A 21942-nucleotide genomic window follows, 5' to 3' on the forward strand; every position below is an offset into this window, starting at 1 on the left:
GACCGAGACATCTACATTTTTTTCTAAATATATCTTGGGAGCCATGTGTTAAAAACGAGTACACATCATAATGCAAAATCAAACGAGGCTATTATCTAGGCAGATATTTACTTGGAACTATATTCGGCCTCATCACAGACGAAGTACTGCTAGATAGGCACAAGGTTCTCATGCAGCAGCACTTGAACAGAGACGGTTTATAAAGCGGAAGTGGGTGCCATTTCATTCCATTGAAAAAACCCTTTATGATTCATCTTAGTAACTATACGATCTTTGACTTGAATCCCATTCTGTGAAGTTCCAGTCGAAGTTAGGAGTTTTCAAGTGCTACGTGAGACTAGCAGTGCTTCACCTGTGATGAGGCTGAATATAGTTCCAAGTAAATATCTGCCCAGGTAATAGCCTCATTCAATTTTGCAGTATGATGATTTGTACTTGTTCTGAACACACGTCTCCCAAGATGTATTTAGAAAAAAAATTAGATGTCTCGGTCACGTTTTTGGAGGACGTGCTAACTGACACCCTTCATTTACAGCAACTGTGCTAAGCTAAAGCTAAAAACGCTGCTCCCAAAGCAGGACAATGCCCGGACGGATTTTAACCGGGTTTTTTTCACTGTTCTAACTCAGGGGGTGACCGAGACTGGCTTAATTTCATTTTTGGGTGGCGTATTCCTTTAACATCTGCTCTGCTGCTGCTTTGCTTTGTCAACAGAATAACATGAGCAGTATGATTACACAATGTCATATTTGTGTCCTTAAGTGACATTTTTTTCTGAATTGTGGACACAAATGAAGAGGCAATCTGTTTGTGTGTGAATGACTGAGTGAGCTCTTCACGGTTCAAGTGAAATGTTGTGAGGTCATATTGTTGTTTCTTTCAGCAATTCCAGAGTGTGTGGTTCCATGTGACCCTGCCCATGGTTTAGTTGGTGAAGACCTGATTCTCCCCTGTTCCCTCAAGAACAGTGTCAGTGCAGTGGACATGGAGGTGAAGTGGATTATTAATGACAATCAACTGGTGCATCATTACAGAAGACACATGGACGTAACTGATAAGCAGCTTCCAGCATACAGTGGCAGGACGAGTCTGTTCAGAGAAGAGCTGCAGAGGGGCAACATCTCACTAAAGCTCAGATCAGTCACACTCTCAGACACAAACACATACAAGTGTTGTATCACCAATGAGCAGACTGATTGTTCTTCTTCTGAAGTCCAAATTCATGGTAAGAGCTTAGTCTGGATCAGTTTTTACATTCATTTATTTATTAATTAATTCAGCCAGTAACTATTACTCTAAGCTTTTGCATGTGCAATTAAGGCAAATACTATGCCCCTTATGAAAAAAACATGACCTTGTTGTGAGCTTCTAATGGTATTTCAGCTACTTAACCTTCTGCAATGGTGACTGAACATTAAACCAATTTTTGTCTGGGCAGACCTTGGAAATGAACCACAGATATCAGCTGTGAGTCATAATAATGGCAGTGTCACTCTGGTGTGTGTGTCCACAAACTGGACAACTAAACCTGCAATGGAGTGGATGGACAGTAAAGGAAATATCCTTCAGCATGCAGGGGACTCTGTGTACTACTCTGGTTATGACACACCCCTCTCTGTCCAGAGAAGTTTCACTGTGCAGGAGCAGCATGGATACAACTACACATGCAGAGTCTCATTTGGGAACCAGAGAAAAGAGCAGCAGTTTCAAGTGATACGTGAGTATCAGACAGCCTCAGCCAATTTACGAAATGGACATAGGCACACACACGCGCACACACACACACACACACACACACACACACACACACACACACACATACACACATGCACACACTCATTTACATCAATACAAGTTGCAGTAGGGGATAGAGTTGGAGATAGAAACAAATTGACAAGTGTGATTTATTTTTGTGGAGAGAATGTGCAGGAGTGGGCGGCGGTCATATTTTGTACCATTTTGCGGAACGTCTAGTTATGACTATGGCCAATCACATTGTTTTGCTGACAGTGCCCTCAATCAAAATTCCTTTTCTCAGCACTTCGGACAGCGCTCTCAGCGCTTGTTGTGAGGTTGCGAGATTTCCCCCCCCCCTCAATTTTGATTGGTTGTCAAGAAAAAAGTGACATTGACGAGCCCAGCACTGTTCTTACAGTAAAGCTGAACAGATTTCAACTCTCAGTGCTCGAGTGCTGCGGAAAAAAAGTCAGCGTTGAGGGCTATTTTTTCCAGGAGGACGGTGTGATCGCTGAATATTGTTATCATTGATAAGAGCAATGCAAATGTATTCATGCAGGAAGTACAGTAGGGTATTGTTTTGATCCAGGTCTAGAAGAAGCCTATTTAGCAAAGCCGGTGAAGTATCAGCCTCTTGCACAGCAGATTTGTAATCTTACTGTAGTTACAAATGGCAATGTGCTCATATTTGGACGTTTGGGCCATGTCCATAGGCTGGTCACAAGGTCTCAGGATTATTTACAGAAGTGAAAGCAAAACAACTGGATAGGTAGGCCTACTGTTAAATTGCATCCATTATTGGAAGAATTTAAAGGAGAAGGAGGTGTTATCTTTTTTTTTTTTTTTTTTAAGTATATTTTTTGGGCTTTTGTGCCTTTAATTTTTACAGGACAGTAGAGAGAGACAGGAAGCGAATGGGTGAGAGAGTCGGGGTGGGATCCGGAAAGGACCACGGGGCGGGAATCGAACCGGGGTCGCCGGCGTGCGGTGCAGGTGCCCCAGCCAGTTTCGCCACGGCTGGGGACAGGAGGTGTTATCTTTAACATCTGCTGTGCTGCTGCTTTGTTAATGTCAACAGAAAAACATGTCTGAGCAATTATTACATCTGTCAAATTTGTGTCCTGGTGTGATATGTTTCTGAATCGTGGACACAAATGAAGAGGTAAACTGTTTGTGTATGAATGAGTGAGTGAGCTCTTCACAGCTCAAGTGAAACGTAGTCAAGTCATGTTGTTGTTTCTTTCAGCATTTCCAGAGGTTGTGGTTCCACATGACCTTGTCCTTGGTATAGTTGGTGAAGACCTGATCCTCCCCTGTTACTTCAAGAACAATGTCAGTGCAGTGGACATGGAGGTGCAGTGGATTATTAATGAAAATCAGCTGGTGCATCATTACAAAAGACACATGGACGTAACTGATCAGCAGCTTTCAGCATACAGTGGCAGGACCAGTCTGTTCAGAGAAGAGCTGCAGAGGGGCAACATCTCACTAAAGCTCAGATCAGTCAGACTCTCAGACACAAACACATACAAGTGTTATGTCAGAACTAATGAGGGGACTGATGATGCTTCTTTTAAAGTCCAAATTCATGGTAAGTGAAACACCCATCGGGAGCAGCTTAGTCTGGATTAGTTTTCATTCATTCATTCATTCATTCAGCCAGCAATTTTACTCTAAGTTTTAGTATTAAGGCAAAGATGTTTCTTACGAAAAAAAAAATTTATATGACACCTTGTTGTGAGCATCTTCTAATGGTATTGCATAAGCTTCTGTAATGTTGACTGAACGTTTAAACATTTTTTGTCTGGGCAGAGTTTGGAAATGAACCACAGATATCTGCTGTGAGTCATAATAATGGCAGTGTCACTCTGGTGTGTGTGTCCACAAACTGGACAACTAAACCTGCAATCCAGTGGATGGATGGTAAAGGAGATATCCTTCAGCATGCAGGGGACTCAGTGCACTGCTCTGGTGACAACACACGCCTCTCTGTCCAGAGAAGTGTCACTGTGCAGAAGCAGGATGGATACAACTACACATGTACAGTCTCAATCCGGAACCGCAGAAAAGAGCAGCTGTTTCAAGTAGAAAGTGAGTATCAGACAGCCTCAGCCAGTTTAGGAAATAGACGTACAGTACAACCACACAGAGTCTCATTACCTGAACCCAGAGTAAAATTGTACACTTTCCTCAGATACCCGAATTACATTTTTATGGTGTGAATGCCATCAATTGCAATAAAAAGGGTGAAAGTGATACTTGAGGGGGCACATACAAAATAAAAAAAATCACATCTAAATCTATTCCAAAAATTTTGAAACTGGCCTGCTGCTACATTTTTTGTTTTTTGTTGTTTTGAAATCCTAAAACGTCACTGACCCAGATACTCTAGTAAAAGTACAAGTAGTGTAACCTGACTTGTTTACTCAAATTAAAGTAACAAAGCATGATTTTGAAGATGCCCAGGATGTACAGTACACAAGGGGCATGAACATCGCATGTATTTTTCAATTTATTAGTTTTTTTTCCTGCTGAATGTACAATATTAAAGGGATAATCCGGAGTGAAATGCACTTTAGATCAATTTTTCGGACTATTGGGAGTACATACGTTGAGTTGACACCAAAATCATGTCATTCGGATGTATTTTGAGAAAGTTCGAGTTCACCGTTTTTAGCCAAAACTCGTTAGCCTGGAAGTGACCGGGGCACGTCCTTTCGCCGCTACAAAACGCTATTTTTATACCTCTTCTACTGTTCCAAACAACACTACACTTACGTGGTAGTGAGTAGAGGGTCCCTAAAGCCAAACCGAAGTATCCCCGCGTCTTTATGTGGTCGGATAGAGAGTCCAGAATGAATTTAATCGAGTCCGTACCTTTCCGGAAATGTTAGTAAAGTGTTGTTAAAGCGTTGCCAGCTGCAGCAGCGACATTTCTGGAAAGGTACTGACTCGATTAAATTCATTCTGGACTCTCTATCCGAACACATAATGACATGGGGATACTTCGGTTTGGCTTTAGGGACCCTCTACTCACTACCACGTAAGTGTAGTGTTGTTTGGAACAGTAGAAGAGGTATAAAAATAGCGTTTTGTAGCGGCGAAAGGACGTACCCCAGTCACTTCCAGGCTAACGAGTTTTGGCTAAAAACGGTGAACTCGAACTTTCTCAAAATACGTCCGAATGACATGATTTTGGTGTCAACTCAACGTATGTACTCCCAGTAGTCCGAAAAATTTATCTAAAGTGCATTTCACTCCGGATTATCCCTTTAATCTGTAAATGTTCATTTTAATGATAATGCATTGTTTATTGTTTTAATGCTGTGAACAAAAGCACTTGCTCATAAACATCAACATGTTACTGGACAGTCCCTGACATGTCCTTGTTTTGTATTACTGTTACTAAGCAGGTTTTGAAGTCATATCTGGATGTGCGATGCTGATGAGCAGAACAGGGCTGTGCTACAGTGCCATTCTTCTCACCTACTGGATCACCAAATGCACATAAGATTCAACCAGATCTACAGACCTACAGGCCAGACACATCAGCTTCATGCTCATCACAGTCATGCCTCCTGCCTGGACATTTGCTGTTTTATGTGCATGCATTTGTGTATCTGTGTATGTATGTATGTATGTATGTATGTATGTACAGTATGTATGTATGTATGTATGTATGTATGTATGTATGTATGTATGTATGTATGTATGTATGTTTATCTTTCTAGATCAGAGAAGAGGGGGAAGGGGAGCTTGAAGAAGAGAGAATCAAAGGACACATGGAACCTTTGGAATTAGTTTGCCATTTTGCCATACTTTGTTGCCAAGTCCTGACATCAAATATTGTACATTTTGAAACACCAAATTCAATATATGGGTCTCCTTTACCAATGAGATATAAGTGGGATGTTCTCATCATGTCCATTCAAGTTTAATGTTTCCTTCGATTACAGCTGAACTATCATTTTTTCCCATGTTAGATATATTTCTATGGAGTATGGAGTTTGGTATGATATGTGAAATCCAGGTCATATGGATGTGCTATGCTTGCTGAAGTGATTTCTAGAAACAGTGTTGAGAATAAGTTGGGCATGCATTGGTATTGAAGCTTGCTGTACTCATAATAAACTGTAATAATGAAAAACTAATTCAGGTTGCGATTCAGGTTTTTTTGCCACTGCTCAATTACTGTAAATCCATTGTTTGTTGAATGCTGTTCAGTTCCTCATTTCTATCTCTCATTCTTTAGACCTTTTGTGTGTGATTCCCAACCTCTTCTATGTGGATTGTGGATCCAGTGAAGAATATGATTAATGACTACAGTATGTGTAATATGTCTCTCCCTATCCTGTGTGTGCATACTATGCTACTAGCATCACGGTGTGTAATGGTGAACTTCAATAGTCAAAAGGAGCTGTGTGGTAACACTCACTCACACTCCCATATCTGCTGTGAGATATAAATCATTATTATAATATTGGCCATCACTTGCTATAAATGGCCAATACATATGCCAGCTCTTGGGACCCACATCAAAGAGAGAAACACATATCCGTAAGTGGACTAAGGAATGCAAGCAGGAATTAAGAGAGAGAGAGGACCTGAGACTATCACAACCTAGTAACACTCTTTGCAGCATTATCTGCCCCATTGCTCTCTCTGTCCACTAACCGTCAATAATTGCAATACTATATGAGTCCAGTAGATGGCCACCTTTTTCTCCTGATCATCTTACCATGCCATTACTGATCAAGGTCACTCCACTGTACAGATCCAAATCACCTGTACAATACATTAAGGCCAAATTTCACTTCATCTTCCGTTCTGTTCTGTTTGCATTTAACTTGCATTTAACAAGACCGCCTTTTTTACCCTCCACTAGATATCCTCCTTACAGTAAAGGCCGTGGCACGGTCCTCCGTCTGCGTCACGCGCATAGCCATAAGCTAACCCATTAGTTTAGCTGTAACTTGGAATGCTAGCCTACGTGTGGTGTGCTGTGCCTGTTCTGGTGGATGATAAATGGAGAGATGTGAAGAACCAACTCATCAAACTTTTCAGCAGACATGAGAAAGTACTCGTGGTGCTTCTCCTCATCTAACAGCTGCATCTTTTGTGTATTTAAGTGTGGAACACTCCTTCCCTGGCTCTTCCTAGTTCAGTGGTCGCACATCCCAGAGTATCACAGTTAATTCGTAGTGCGCCGGCGCTAACCTTGATCGGCTGGCGCGCATTCAGGACACAGACATTGGAGTAGCCTATGCCTCGTATACGCGTCTAAAATGACGCACGTCAAACGTCCAGTGCCGCGTGTGCGTGACGCAGACGGAGGAGCGTGCTAGAGCCTTAAATCTCTTTTGATCACCTCACATGTCTGTTTCTTAGCATTTCTGATCAAGGTCATACACCTGTCCCACATATCCAGATTACCTGCATAATGAAGTCCAAAACAAACTCAAATGAAACAAATGTTCAAATGGAAATTAACATTAGCATGCGGAAATGAACAACACCGGTGATCCCCTGGAGTTACAACACATTTTGCAAAATGCTGTAGCTCTACATAAGGCTCACAATAATATACAATTGGAGTGTGCTTAGTACAATAGTGCAATAGGCACAGTGAAACTTGGCTGGGATTTGTGCATGACATGGGGATTTGTAATCCGTCCCTCTCCACTTGTGGCCATCACCACCTGAACAAACACAGATATCGGGTACACTAAAGACTAGAACCAAAATGACGACAACATCTCAAATATGTTTGTATAGTTCGTCCAAACTGAAGTTCAAATTTCTGGTGAAAAGCAGTAATGGATCTGTGTGTGCTTTTGTATAGGGGCTGTTCAGGCTGTTTATCAGTAGAGTGCACTTATAAAGCACACGTGATATTATACTGGAGAGATGTTCACATGGCTAAGATTCTAAACTGTAACAGTATGTGAAAAGCACCTCAGAAGGAGGTTGCGGTAAGAAATGCTGCATGCACAGCCCCATCTTGGCCTCATGAGATATCTCAACCGTAACCACAGCTATTACAGTAATAGCACACACATTATGTTCAAGTTAAACATAATAACATAACAAAATCTGTCATTTCTCATCTGTTGACCAATGTGATTTCTATCATGAATGCACACCTATTCATGTCAACTCCCAACTGACTGTATTTAATTTGACATTATTATTATTAATGTTTATTTGGTATGGACATAGCAATTACATTGGACAAACCAGATGGATTGATTTGAGTGTTTAATTCGCAACACTTGTCCATAATTCGCAACACTTGTCCATCTGATCAAATTTGACATAATCACATATTAAACCCTACCGGTTGAATTTAAACTCCAGTCTGGGCAGGAGACATAACAATGTGAAATATCATAAACAAACATAACGAATCTTACAAAACCCTACCGAGTTTAAAACCCTGGTCTGGACAGGAGACAAAACAATTTGAAGGATCGCGAACAAAATCTCTTGTCAGAGTCTCTAATCTTGAAGGAGAAATCCGGTGAGTTTTCACATAGATCGCCCTTTTGCAATAAAGCCAGGTAGCTACAAAGACACACGCTGGGGGCATGTCAGTCAGCTCCCATGTACCCCATGTGAGTGTATCGCTGTAACTGCCTGGCTGGCTGTAGCAACTCAAGCTATGTAAAACCTACCCACAGAAGCCTACTCAGTGACCTCGAGAAACGGAGATCTTTGTGAAAACTCGCCAGATGTCACCTTTAAACATTTAAGCAGACAGGGTGGCAAATGTCACAAATGTCATGGTCTGTAAACAGAGCATCCAACCCAGTCTCACGTTTAATCGTGTCACTCATCACGTTCATTAATCTATTGGTACGTGTTGAGTGGCACGTTTCCTTGCTAAAAAACGTGTTGGACATAACGTAAATATCGTGTCACTGATCACGTTGTGTTTCGCCCTTTCAACGAGCCAGAACCCCGCTCATCTGCAAGCAAGCAACACGGCCGCCTGCCAAAATCATTTTTTAATTCAGAAATAAGTTTCGTTAAAATAAAGAACTAGTGGTGTAGCCTAACGTAGACTAATTAATTAAATTTCGGTTTGATAGCAGTACTTTAAACGTGATAATTGGCTAACCTGTCGGTGATGATGCCAAAGGTTTACGTTTGTAATACATTTTTAAAAATCTGTGCTTTTTAAAGTTTTGACCCACGTTTTAGTTTCCTTTTTAAATTGCCACTAATAAAGCCAGCATTTGTGTATTTGGAGGGCGATCAAGATAACGATTTTAAATAGCCTTATTATATCATAATTATTAAATATCCCCTCGTGGCGAATGTCTAGTCAATTAAACTTTGACATTTTGACATTTTGACACTTTGACGTTTCCTGATGTCATTACTTTGCGACACCGTCAACTTGCTGCTCTTGCCCATGTGGACCAGATGTGGACGCCTCTCCCTATCGTAAGTAGACGCAAAATATGTATTTTGTGGTTTGTTTACTTTCATGGTTTTCTAACCACTTCCAGTATTTGCTAATTTATCCTGCCCTGCTCATTTGCCGTCGCTTGTTGAGTTAGTCTTTTGAACATGAGCTCAATTATCATTATGCTAGCCTTAAGCTACATAATGCACGGTAGTAGAGTTAGCAGCAAAGTCTTTTTAAAGCTATAAGTGTCTCTGTTAGCAGTCAAACATACAATTAGATAGAAGCTATTGTTGTGATGACCAGTGAGTTTGTGCTCGTAGAGCGAATGATTCCGTATTGGTATAGGGACGTAGGGAATGTTGACCTGCGGTCTTTACTACACATTAAGTTGAACAACTTTTCTGTTTACAGCTGTGGTCATACAAAGCATCTGAGATTTTCCTCGTATCTATCTTTTCACCAGTATTCTGCATTAGCTATTTGTCCAGAGAGAAAGGTAAGAAACGTCGGTCTTTTTGTCTCTAAGTAGTTTAGCCTACCCAAGAATTACGTTATCCTACGTGGTAATTAGCTGAATAAATTATTGTTCCCGTTGGTTATATTTTATATCCAACTCTAGCTCTAACAACCTATTCAAAAGCTGTGTAACACACTGAAATGTAACCTCTCAAATTGTAGATAAATGGGAAATGAATGACTAATTGCAATGATTATTTGATATGTTTCATATTGCATTTGAAATTTGATTCATGTAAAGACATGCACAATATTGCAACATGCAAAAGCGACTTTATAGCTGTAAATCAGTGGAGCACTGATGGGGGGGGGGGGGGGGGGGGGTCTTAAATTGGTGTCTCTTACTATTGTTAAGTATTTTGCTAATTGGTATTCTCTGTTAAGGGTCAAATCATTTTGTATTTTTCTTTGTTTTTCTGTTGTTTCTGTCCAGTAGGTGAATGTTGATTATTTGTTTGGTACCTATTCCCCCAAGAGGGGTGCCAGTGTCCTGATGCTGACCAGTAGCACCGGTTCCGCCACTTGCTTCCCGCTGGAGTCTTGGCACCAACTGGATGAGGGGACTCCTCTCCGTTTTGAATTCCTGGCTCTCCATGGCTTTGAATTAATATGATGTGGGGTCCTCAAATGCTGCCAGAACTTGAAGGTTCGCTTTTCAATTTTATTAAAAAGTATAGCAATAAAAACGTCAACGCCCTCCTGACAAATGTTGTTATCAAGCACACAGAAGGGTGGAATATAACTTAGTATACCTTAAAGGAACACTTCACCATTTTTTCATATTAAACTACGTTATTCCCTTAACTAAATGTTACACCCTAAAAACTACCCGTGTTCGAAAGTATCCGTCAATGCAAATGGTCACGGCCCACTGGCAGATGGTGTTAACAAGCACACAGAAAGGTGGAATATAACTTATTATAGATTAAATCACATCTACACTCTACAGGCATTCCAAAAATATATGATTTAAGCTACTTAAATTGATCTGTACACCCTAAAAACTACCCGTGTTCGAAAGTATCCGTCAACGCAAACGGTCACGGCCCACTGGCAGATGGTGTTAACAAGCACATACAAGGGTGGAATATAGCTTATTATAGCTTAAATCACATCTATTCTCTGCAGACATTCCAAAAATATATGATTTAGGCTACTTAAATGGATCTGTCCCCATGTTACACCCTAAAAACTACCCGTGTTCGAAAGTATCCGTCAACGCAAACGGTCACTGCCCACTGGCAGATGGTGTTAACAAGCACACACAAGGGTGGAATATAGCTTATTATAGCTTAAGTCACATCTACTCTCTGCAGGCATTCCAAAAATATATGATTTAGGCTACTTAAATTGATCTGTCCCCATGTTGCACCCTAAAAACTACCCGTGTTCGAAAGTATCCGTCAACGCAAACGGTCACTGCCCACTGGCAGATGGTGTTAACAAGCACACACAAGGGTGGAATATAGCTTATTATAGCTTAAATCACATCTACTCTCTGCAGGCATTCCAAAAATATATGATTTAGGCTACTTAAATTGATCTGTCCCCATGTTACACCCTAAAAACTACCCGTGTTCGAAAGTATCCGTCAACGCAAACGGTCACTGCCCACTGGCAGATGGTGTTAACAAGCACACACAAGGGTGGAATATAGCTTATTATAGCTTAAATCACATCTACTCTCTGCAGGCATTCCAAAAATATATGATTTTGGCTACTTAAATTGATCTGTCCCCATGTTACACCCTAAAAACTACCCGTGTTCGAAAGTATCCGTCAACGCAAACAGTCACTGCCCACTGGCAGATGGTGTTAACAAGCACACACAAGGGTGGAATATAGCTTATTATAGCTTAAATCACATCTACTCTCTGCAGGCATTCCAAAAATATATGATTTAGGCTACTTAAATTGATCTGTCCCCATGTTACACCCTAAAAACTACCCGTGTTCGAAAGTATCCGTCAACGCAAACGGTCACTGCCCACTGGCAGATGGTGTTAACAAGCACACACAAGGGTGGAATATAGCTTATTATAGCTTAAATCACATCTACTCTCTGCAGGCATTCCAAAAATATATGATTTAGGCTACTTAAATTGATCTGTCCCCATGTTACACCCTAAAAACTACCCGTGTTCGAAAGTATCCGTCAACGCAAACGGTCACTGCCCACTGGCAGATGGTGTTAACAAGCACACACAAGGGTGAAATATAGCTTATTATAGCTTAAGTCACATCTACTCTCTGCAGGCATTCCAAAAATATATGATTTAGGCTACTTAAATTGATCTGTCCCCATGTTACACCCTAAAAACTACCCGTGTTCGAAAGTATCCGTCAACGCAAACGGTCACTGCCCACTGGCAGATGGTGTTAACAAGCACACACAAGGGTGGAATATAGCTTATTATAGCTTAAATCACATCTACTCTCTGCAGGCATTCCAAACATATATGATTTAGGCTACTTAAATTTATCTGTCCCCATGTTACACCCTAAAAACTACCCGTGTTCGAAAGTATCCGTCAATGCAAACGGTCACTGCCCACTGGCAGATGGTGTTAACAAGCACACAGAAAGGTGGAATATAACTTATTATAGATTAAATCACATCTACACTCTACAGGCATTCCAAAAATATATGATTTAAGCTACTTAAATTGATCTGTACACCCTAAAAACTACCCGTGTTCTGAAGTATCCGTCAACGCAAACGGTCACGGCCCACTGGCAGATGGTGTTAACAAGCACACACAAGGGTGGAATATAGCTTATTATAGCTTAAATCACATCTACTCTCTGCAGGCATTCCAAAAATATATGATTTAGGCTACTTAAATTGATCTGTCCCCATGTTACACCCTAAAAACTACCCGTGTTCGAAAGTATCCGTCAACGCAAACGGTCACTGCCCACTGGCAGATGGTGTTAACAAGCACACACAGGGGTGGAATATAGCTTATTATAGCTTAAATCACATCTACTCTCTGCAGGCATTCCAAAAATATATGATTTAGGCTACTTAAATTGATCTGTCCCCATGTTACACCCTAAAAACTACCCGTGTTCGAAAGTATCCGTCAACGCAAACGGTCACTGCCCACTGGCAGATGGTGTTAACAAGCACACACAAGGGTGAAATATAGCTTATTATAGCTTAAGTCACATCTACTCTCTGCAGGCATTCCAAACATATATGATTTAGGCTACTTAAATTGATCTGTCCCCATGTTACACCCTAAAAACTACCCGTGTTCGAAAGTATCCGTCAACGCAAACGGTCACTGCCCACTGGCAGATGGTGTTAACAAGCACACACAAGGGTGGAATATAGCTTATTATAGCTTAAATCACATCTACTCTCTGCAGGCATTCCAAACATATATGATTTAGGCTACTTAAATTTATCTGTCCCCATGTTACACCCTAAAAACTACCCGTGTTCGAAAGTATCCGTCAATGCAAATGGTCAGGGCCCACTGGCAGATGGTGTTAACAAGCACACAGAAAGGTGGAATATAACTTATTATAGATTAAATCACATCTACACTCTACAGGCATTCCAAAAATATATGATTTAAGCTACTTAAATTGATCTGTACACCCTAAAAACTACCCGTGTTCTGAAGTATCCGTCAACGCAAACGGTCACGGCCCACTGGCAGATGGTGTTAACAAGCACACACAAGGGTGGAATGTAGCTTATTATAGCTTAAATCACATCTATTCTCTGCAGGCATTCCAAAAATATATGATTTAGGCTACTTAAATTGATCCTTCCCCATGTTACACCCTAAAAACTACCCGTGTTCGAAAGTATCCGTCAACGCAAACGGTCACTGCCCACTGGCAGATGGTGTTAACAAGCACACACAGGAGTGGAATATAGCTTATTGTAGCTTAAATCACATCTATTCTCTGCAGGCATTCCAAAAATATATGATTTAGGCTACTTAAATTGACCTGTTCCCATGTTACACCCTAAAAACTACACGTGTTCGAAAGTATCCGTCAACGCAAACGGTCACGGCCCACTGGCAGATGGTGTTAACAAGCACACACAAGGGTGGAATGTAGCTTATTATAGCTTAAATCACATCTATTCTCTGCAGGCATTCCAGAAATATATGATTTAGGCTACTTAAATTGATCTGTCCCCATGTTACACCTTAAAAACTACCCGTGTTCTAAAGTATCCGTCAACGCAAACGGTCACAGCCCACCGGCAGATGGTGTTAACAAGCACACAGAAGGGTGGAATTTAGCTTATTATAGCTTATATGTAGTTGTTATTATATCTAAACATTTTTAATTTGCTTTTGTAAAACACTGTACATTATGTCACTGACACTTTAAATACCAATACAGAACTTCAGTGCATTAGTAACGTAATTTATGTCCATAACTATGGATCTATGAGACTTCTCGCAGACCGTCACCATGGTCTACCTGTGGATGGCATCATTCACAGGTATACCGTGGTGACGGTCTGAGGGATGTGAAAATAGATCTATAGCGAGAGGACTTGGAGAACTGGTTTACTTTCAAACTGTGGAGAAGTAGTAAATGCGACTAAAACTGATGGTTTTGCTTGTCGTACCACCTCAAGCTGGTCATTTTAACTGGTGTTGCTGGTCTACATTGTTGGTTTTTACTGGCCATGCCAGCTTATGTTGGTCATTCTAGCAAGCCAGCATGACCATCTCACACCAACAATGTCAAGCTTGGCAGGCTGGTCACCAGCATGACCATCTAACACCAGCGGTATCCCACAGGCTGCATCGCTTTCTCTTGGATTTTCTTGTCTTAAGTCCTCTTGTGGCTGGGTTGTCTCAGCACTCCCCATATCGCCATGGCCTTGCAAATATTACAGATACATAAAATGGTTCACATAATATTCATTATCTTACTCACAATCACACTTTGCAGACACAGGTCATTTCTGACCCATGTGTTCAATCATTGTATTGTTTCACAAAAGTTAGTCACATTCATGGAGTAGGCATAGAGGAATGAACATAATTATTGGTGTTTGTTAAAATATTAACATGTAATGGTAAATTTGAATATGAAATGACAAATTACACTGATTTCAAAGAGAGTACTGCAAAGAAATTTTGATTATAGGTTCATTTTACATAGGAAATGAATGCGGGTAATTTGTGACCCATGTGTTCAAATGTAATTTAGGCACATAAAAAGTATTAGAATTCAAGGAGTGACCATCAATTAATGAAAGTAATGATTGATGTTTGGAAGAAACTAAATAAGTGATGGAAACCTGGAATATTAAATGATAAATTGAATTATTTTCTTGAAAATAGCTAAGAAACCCTAACCCTTCAACAAAACTCCATAGAAAATGACTGTCACTTGTGACCCATGTTATGAATTAGAGGGGTAGTGACAGAAAAGTGTTTTTATTTTAAAAGTTTAAGAGAAAAAAATACAACTTAGTCTTGTAATGAACAAAAACAAGTTAATTGAGGAATTCATGGAGTGCTGGGTCATGAAAATAAGTTTTTTTTTTTTTAAGAAATTGCTAAGAAACCCTAGCCCTTCAACAAAACTCCATAGAAAATGAATGCGGGTCACTTGTGACCCATGTTATGCATTAGAGGGGGTTTCAATAGCTCATACATCAAAGGGTTAACAAGCACACAGAAGGGTGGAATATAGCTTATTATAGCTTAAATCACATCTACACTCTGCAGGCATACCAAAATATGATTTAAGCTACTTAAATTGATCTGTCACCATGTTACACCCAGAATTGGTAATGCCTTTTTTTCTGTTACTGATAATTTAGGCCCATTGCATCTTGAGGCCTTTTGGACAGAGGAGAGGAGGACCGAGCTGGTTAACCTCTACACAAATAGATGCACGTCAAGTGGTATGTATAACTGAACGTTTTTTCTGTGTCAATCCTTTCTTGAAGTTCAAACATGGAACCTTAACTTTTGTTTTTAATGACACTACTGTGTACTGTCTTAAAGATGCTTGGGGGAGTGAGACCGCCGGTATACCCACCTACAGTATATTGATCCCGACATCAGTGCCACATATTTCTTGATGGCAATTGGTCGACTTGTAAAAAAAAGCATGGTATGACCGGCATTCTATGTTTTCATTTTCCTTTTTTAAAGATGGAAATGATGCAGACTACTGTGTCTGATTACACTTTAACACCTTTCTACCTCAACACTAATTCAGGGTGTATCATGGCCCAAATATGCTGAGGAATACAGGCTGCCTTGGTGGGCTTAGGATTTGCCTTTCACTTCAGTCAGTGACGTTACGTTAATATTGAATAACCAACTCTTACTGGTACAACTGCATGCACACAACTGTTACATCATGTTTTGGCTTGTCATAAGAGAATGATCAAAAACAATAATGATTGCATAGCCTATCCTACCAGTACAGAAGTTGGCCATGCCTGTCCTGCTATTAACCTATGCAAATCTCTGCTTATTTTATTTTGACAATTGAATTCATGTTGGACAAATAACTAATTATTCATAGGTTCAGTAAGTGTATGTATTTATTTGTAATTTGGTGAGTATAACTTTGTTTCTTACTCTTTTGTGATTTTGATACATTTTAATGCTTTGTTTGCCATTTTTAAAGGAAAAGGTCCAGGACGTAAGGCTTTTACAGCTGAAACGCAGAGACAGCTTGTGCAGTCCTACAATGCACATGTCAATGATCAGCTGTTTGTTGAGGCAGCAGCAGCAGATGCAGCACCAACACCACCACCAGCAGCAGCGGCAGGAGCAGCACCACCAGCACCACCAGCACTATAAACGCCAGCAGCGGCAGGAGCAGCACCACCAGCACTATAAACGCCAGCAGCGGCAGTGGCAGATTATAAAGAAGGATAACAATTAATACATGAAATTAGAGTGGGAAGTTGTGCTTTTATGTTTCATGTTTATGGTTTTATATATATATGCACCTTACTTGAGCGTCTCTACAAATTCATTATACTGCAATGCAATTACAATAAAGGCATTCATTTGTCATTTCAGTTTGTATTACTACATTCTATTAGCCTGGGTGCCAGCCAAACTTAGCCCTTTCCACAACATTTCAGGTCGGGAAGTTCGGTCTGGAATTGCTCCATTGTGGCACAAATATGCTCGAACCAGAGCTGTTCGGACCAATGTGTGTGTATGTTTGTAAAAGACACAGATTCATCTGAATGCTGTAGACTATGTTTTAGTAAACATACATGTGGTAAGTTCATGCTTTGCATAGACAGGCAGGCCTTGATTGCACCTTAGGGTTACGTGAGTTATGTTCATATAGACTGCACTCTGGCTATGGTCAGGCAGTTTTGCATGCGCACAAGTTGAACACTCGAACCAACCACCTCATAATACCCATTTTGTAATAAACATGATTTGCAGGTCAGGTTTGACCTACGTGACAGCCTTGAAAAGTACCATCCAGACAGCTATTCGGTTTAGTTTTCAGACAGTTTTGCATGCACACAAGTTGATGAACCATTAAAAGAAATATTTGAATGTGTGTTGGGCAAAATTTCAATGATTTCACTGAAACCCAATTTCACTGATCGTACATGCAATGGGGGTTTTGATCCACAAGATAGCTTTAGAAATTGATGTTAGAGAGCATATTTTTCACATAAATCGATACACAAAAGTTCTTAAATCATACCCAAATCATTAAAACATTCATATTTTGATTGATTATGATACACAGAGGTGTGCTGTACTGAAATAAACCCAATTTCACTGATCTTATATGCTGTGGGAATTGTGATCCACAAGACAGCTCTAGAAATTGACGTTAGAGAGCATATTTTTCACATAAGTTGATACACAAAAGTTCTCAAACCATTAAAACATCCATATTTTGATTGATTATGATACACAGAGGTGTGCTGTACTGAAATAAACCCAATTTCACTGATCTTATATGCTGTGGGAATTGTGATCCACAAGACAGCTCTAGAAATGGACGTTAGAGAGCATATTTTTCACATAAGTTGATACACAAAAGTTCTTAAATCATAACCAAACCATTAAAACATCCATATTTTGATTGATTATGATACACAGAGGTGTGCTGTACTGAAATAAACCCAATTTCACTGATCTTACCTGCTGTAGGAATTTTGATCCACAAGACATCTTCAGAAACTGATGTTCAGAGAGCATATTTTTCACATAGCCTAAGTCGATACACAAAAGTTCTTAAATCATACCCAAACCATTAATACATCCATATTTTGATTGATTATGATACGCAGAGGTGTGCTGTACTGAAATAAGCCCAATTTCACTGATCTTATATGCTGTGGGAATTGTGATCCATAAGACAGCTCTAGAAATTGACGTTAGAGAGCATATTTTTCACATAAGTTGATACACAAAAGTTCTTAAATCATAACCAAACCATTAAAACATCCATATTTTGATTGATTATGATACACAGAGGTGTGCTGTACTGAAATAAACCCAATTTCACTGATCTTATATGCTGTGGGAATTGTGATCCACAAGACAGCTTTAGAAACTGATGTTCAGAGAGCATATTTTTCACATAAGTCGATACGCAAAAGTTCTTAAATCATACCCAAACCATTAATACATCAATATTTTGATTGATTATGATACACAGAGGTGTGCTGTACTGAAATAAGCCCAATTTCACTGATCTTATATGCTGTGGGAATTGTGATCCATAAGACAGCTCTAGAAATTGACGTTAGAGAGCATATTTTTCATAAGTTGATACACAAAAGTTCTTAAATCATAACCAAACCATAAAAACATCCATATTTTGATTGATTATGATACACAGAGGTGTGCTGTACTGAAATAAACCCAATTTCACTGATCTTATATGCTGTGGGAATTGTGATCCACAAGACAGCTTTAGAAACTGATGTTCAGAGAGCATATTTTTCACATAAGTCGATACGCAAAAGTTCTTAAATCATACCCAAACCATTAATACATCAATATTTTGATTGATTATGATACACAGAGGTGTGCTGTACTGAAATAAACCCAATTTCACTGATCTTATATGCTGTGGGAATTGTGATCCACAAGACAGCTTTAGAAATTGACGTTAGAGTGCATATTTTTCACATAAGTTGATACACAAAAGTTCTTAAATCATACCCAAACCATCTAAACATCCTTATTTTGATTGATTATGACACACAGAGGTATGCTGTGCTGAAATAAACCCAATTTCACTGACCTTACCCGCCTTGGCAAGTTCGATGGTCTGGACATACTCAGAAACTACAATTCAGACACCCATATTGGCCAGATAGGCCTAAGTAGGTGTCACACTCATTGTTTCATGAAATGTTGACATGTGGCACATATTTTGATTCAGGGAGTGATAGCCAACTTGCTTGTCAAATTTGAGACCTCCAGCTGCTTGTGTGTTGACAGGAGGCGGAGCCAAAGATTGGAAAATCTAGATTTCTAGGGGGCGCTATAGAGTCTGTGAATATGTGAGGTGTGGTTTTACTTCGCTCATATATTTTATGTCATACATAAATGTCACAGGCCAAATTTAGTCTGTCTATGAGGTATGCAAGTTAGAAATTCTAACCCTAGGTATAGATGGTCATAATTTGCATAGGTCAGACAGGCCTTGATAGGATTACACCACTTAATTCAAGAATGTGCCAGCATGTGGCACATATTTTGATACAGGGGATGATAACAAACTAGTTTGTCAAATTTGAGACTTCCAGCTGCTTGTGTGTTGACAGGAGGCGGAGCCAAAGATTGGAAAATCTAGATTTCTAGGGGGCGCTATAGAGTCTGTGAATATGTGAGGTGTGGTTTTACTTCGCTCATATATTTTATGTCATACATAAATGTCACAGGCCAAATTTAGTCTGTCTATGAGGTATGCAAGTTAGAAATTCTAACCCTAGGTATAGATGGTCATAATTTGCATAGGTCAGACAGGCCTTGATAGGATTACACCACTTAATTCAAGAATGTGCCAGCATGTGGCACATATTTTGATACAGGGGATGATAACAAACTAGTTTGTCAAATTTGAAAGTTCCAGCTGCTTGTGTGTTGACAGGAGGCGGAGCCAAATATAGGAAATATTGGATTTCTAGGGGGCGCTATAGAGTCTGTGAATATGTGATGTGTAATTTTACTACACTCATATTTTGTGTCATAAACGGATGTCACATGCCAAATTTAATCAATATGGGGGTATATAAGTTACAAATGCTAATCCTATGTTTAGAAGTCCTTGATTTGCATAGTTATACAGGCCTTGATAAGGTTATACCAGTTATTATATATATGGTATATATATATATATCTAAAACCAACATGTGGCATACATATTCATAAGGGGGTGAAAACAAAATAGTTTGTGACATTTGAGACATTTAGCTGCTTTTGTGTTGCCAGGAGGCAGGACAAAATAAGTCTAGAATGAAAGTCATATTGATGTAATTTTTTTGACATCAAACATTTATGTCAAAATTATATCATGAAATAGGTCTACAATGAAAGTGACATTGACATCTTTTTTTTTTTTATCAATATGACATCAAAAATGATGCCAAAATGATGTCAAAAACTTAAAAACAACACAAATTCGTAACAAGTATTTTTATTTCTGTAGACAATCACAAAATATCACAATACAAAATTGAGCCTTCTGTGAAGGATTCAAGAAATTGTAACATACAGAGACATTGTTGTAAAATATGTAGAGAACTGGCATTATAGCGGCACAACTTTCCTGTGCAGAGGTGTATAGGACAAAGAAAGTATCTAGAAATAACTAAACAATAAGGAAGGGGGGTCATTCTCTGTCAAATCAGACAAAATCCAGGAAAATAGTTGCTGTGCTTCAGATTTTGCTCAAGGTTTGTCTACCTAAATATTTGTACTCAATTTTATCATTTCATACAGTAGGCCTACATTTTTGCACAATTGATTTTGTATCCGTTTTACTCTCAGAAATTCCTTATTGTGGAGGCCATCTTTGGGCATGATAATTTCATGTATAAAGTGCCAATGATATATCATGTTTCATTCGTTGATAAATACACTTACTTGGTTCCATTGTATATCCATGTGTTTTCATTCTTGACCCTGAGGTAAAACAATGATTTTGACTGTATCTACGGTACAACATTGGCACTTTGTACACTAAATGCCCATACTCTGAGCTACGTTCACATAGCTGTTCACATAAGTACCTACTAGCTATTCTACATACCATTTTAATCCTATGAAAATTACCAAAAAACACACCCTTCCCTTGCTTAACCTTTAACATCTTCAAGCACATTACATATTGAAAATATTGGCATTAATAACACATAATATGTAAATATGTACAAAAAGACATTCATACCCTTAATGTTACTGATTTATGCACTTATCCCAAATCTAGGACCTTGCAGAAAACGAGCCTGCCGTAATAATATGAAGATATAGGATTTGAACAGAAATATTTCACAGGCCTTGGTTTTGGGAACCATTCTACTGTATATAGACATTATTTTAGCAAAACCTGAGATACTGATTTGATACAGAATGATCCAGGGTGTACAAAGTGCAGTGTGTGTACTGTAAGTGCAGTATGGCAAGTCTATGTAATGTAGTTTAAAGAGTTATGTGTGTTCGGGATGCGGATGGCTTGAGGAAAGAAACTCCTCCTCAGTCTGTTTTAGCCATGTGGAAACAGAGATGTATGCTTGGCCTCAGTGGTTTAAACAGTCCATGGTCAGGGTGTGAAATGTCTCTTGAAATATTCTAGGCCCTTGTTGCACTCTTCGGGTATAGATGTCCTGCAGGGTAGGGAGAGGTGCTCTGATGGTAGCTTTGGCAGTAAATGTCAAGTGTCTGTAAAAGAGAAAGAAAGCATATATTACAATTTACCTGGTTCATGAATATAATTAATGCAAACTACTCCGCTTGTACATATGACAAACAAATTAGAGCATGCTCAATAACACACCCCATAGCCCTCACCATGGAATATAAAAAAAACCATTCAAAACACAAAAACACTTACACCATGTTGAGGGCAGCAGCTACAGACACAAATACATGAGCACATATTATAATGTGTGTGCGAGTCTAGAGCATGCACAAGTCCACGGATGTCTGAGGTGAACTTTTGTATTTTTAATACTTTATATTTATATTATGAGAAATTAGGTGATGTTTTAGCAATGATGAGTGCACTAGTATGTTGTTAGGTATGTTTCATGAAAACTAAGTCAGTGG

General features: G+C 39.4%; 1 protein-coding gene and 1 long non-coding RNA gene across 2 annotated transcripts; both read left to right on the forward strand.

Moving 5' to 3' along the window:
* The first annotated feature begins 1017 nt into the window (after window positions 1-1017).
* On the forward strand, window positions 1018-5450 carry LOC134078673 (V-set domain-containing T-cell activation inhibitor 1-like). Its single transcript, XM_062534776.1, has 5 exons — window positions 1018-1225; window positions 1439-1717; window positions 2984-3328; window positions 3550-3828; window positions 5151-5450. The coding sequence occupies exons 1-5, from the start codon at window positions 1042-1044 to the stop codon at window positions 5246-5248; spliced, it is 1185 nt and encodes a 394-aa protein (XP_062390760.1). The 5' UTR covers window positions 1018-1041; the 3' UTR covers window positions 5249-5450.
* Window positions 5451-8795: 3345 nt separating this feature from the next.
* On the forward strand, window positions 8796-16698 carry LOC134077841 (uncharacterized). The gene is made up of 6 exons (XR_009938767.1): window positions 8796-9186; window positions 9563-9647; window positions 10101-10313; window positions 15483-15566; window positions 15670-15778; window positions 16304-16698. It is a non-coding gene; the product is annotated as an uncharacterized LOC134077841 (long non-coding RNA).
* Window positions 16699-21942: the final 5244 nt, after the last annotated feature.

Source organism: Sardina pilchardus, chromosome 4, assembly GCF_963854185.1.
Source record: "Sardina pilchardus chromosome 4, fSarPil1.1, whole genome shotgun sequence".
Taxonomy (NCBI): domain Eukaryota; kingdom Metazoa; phylum Chordata; class Actinopteri; order Clupeiformes; family Clupeidae; genus Sardina; species Sardina pilchardus.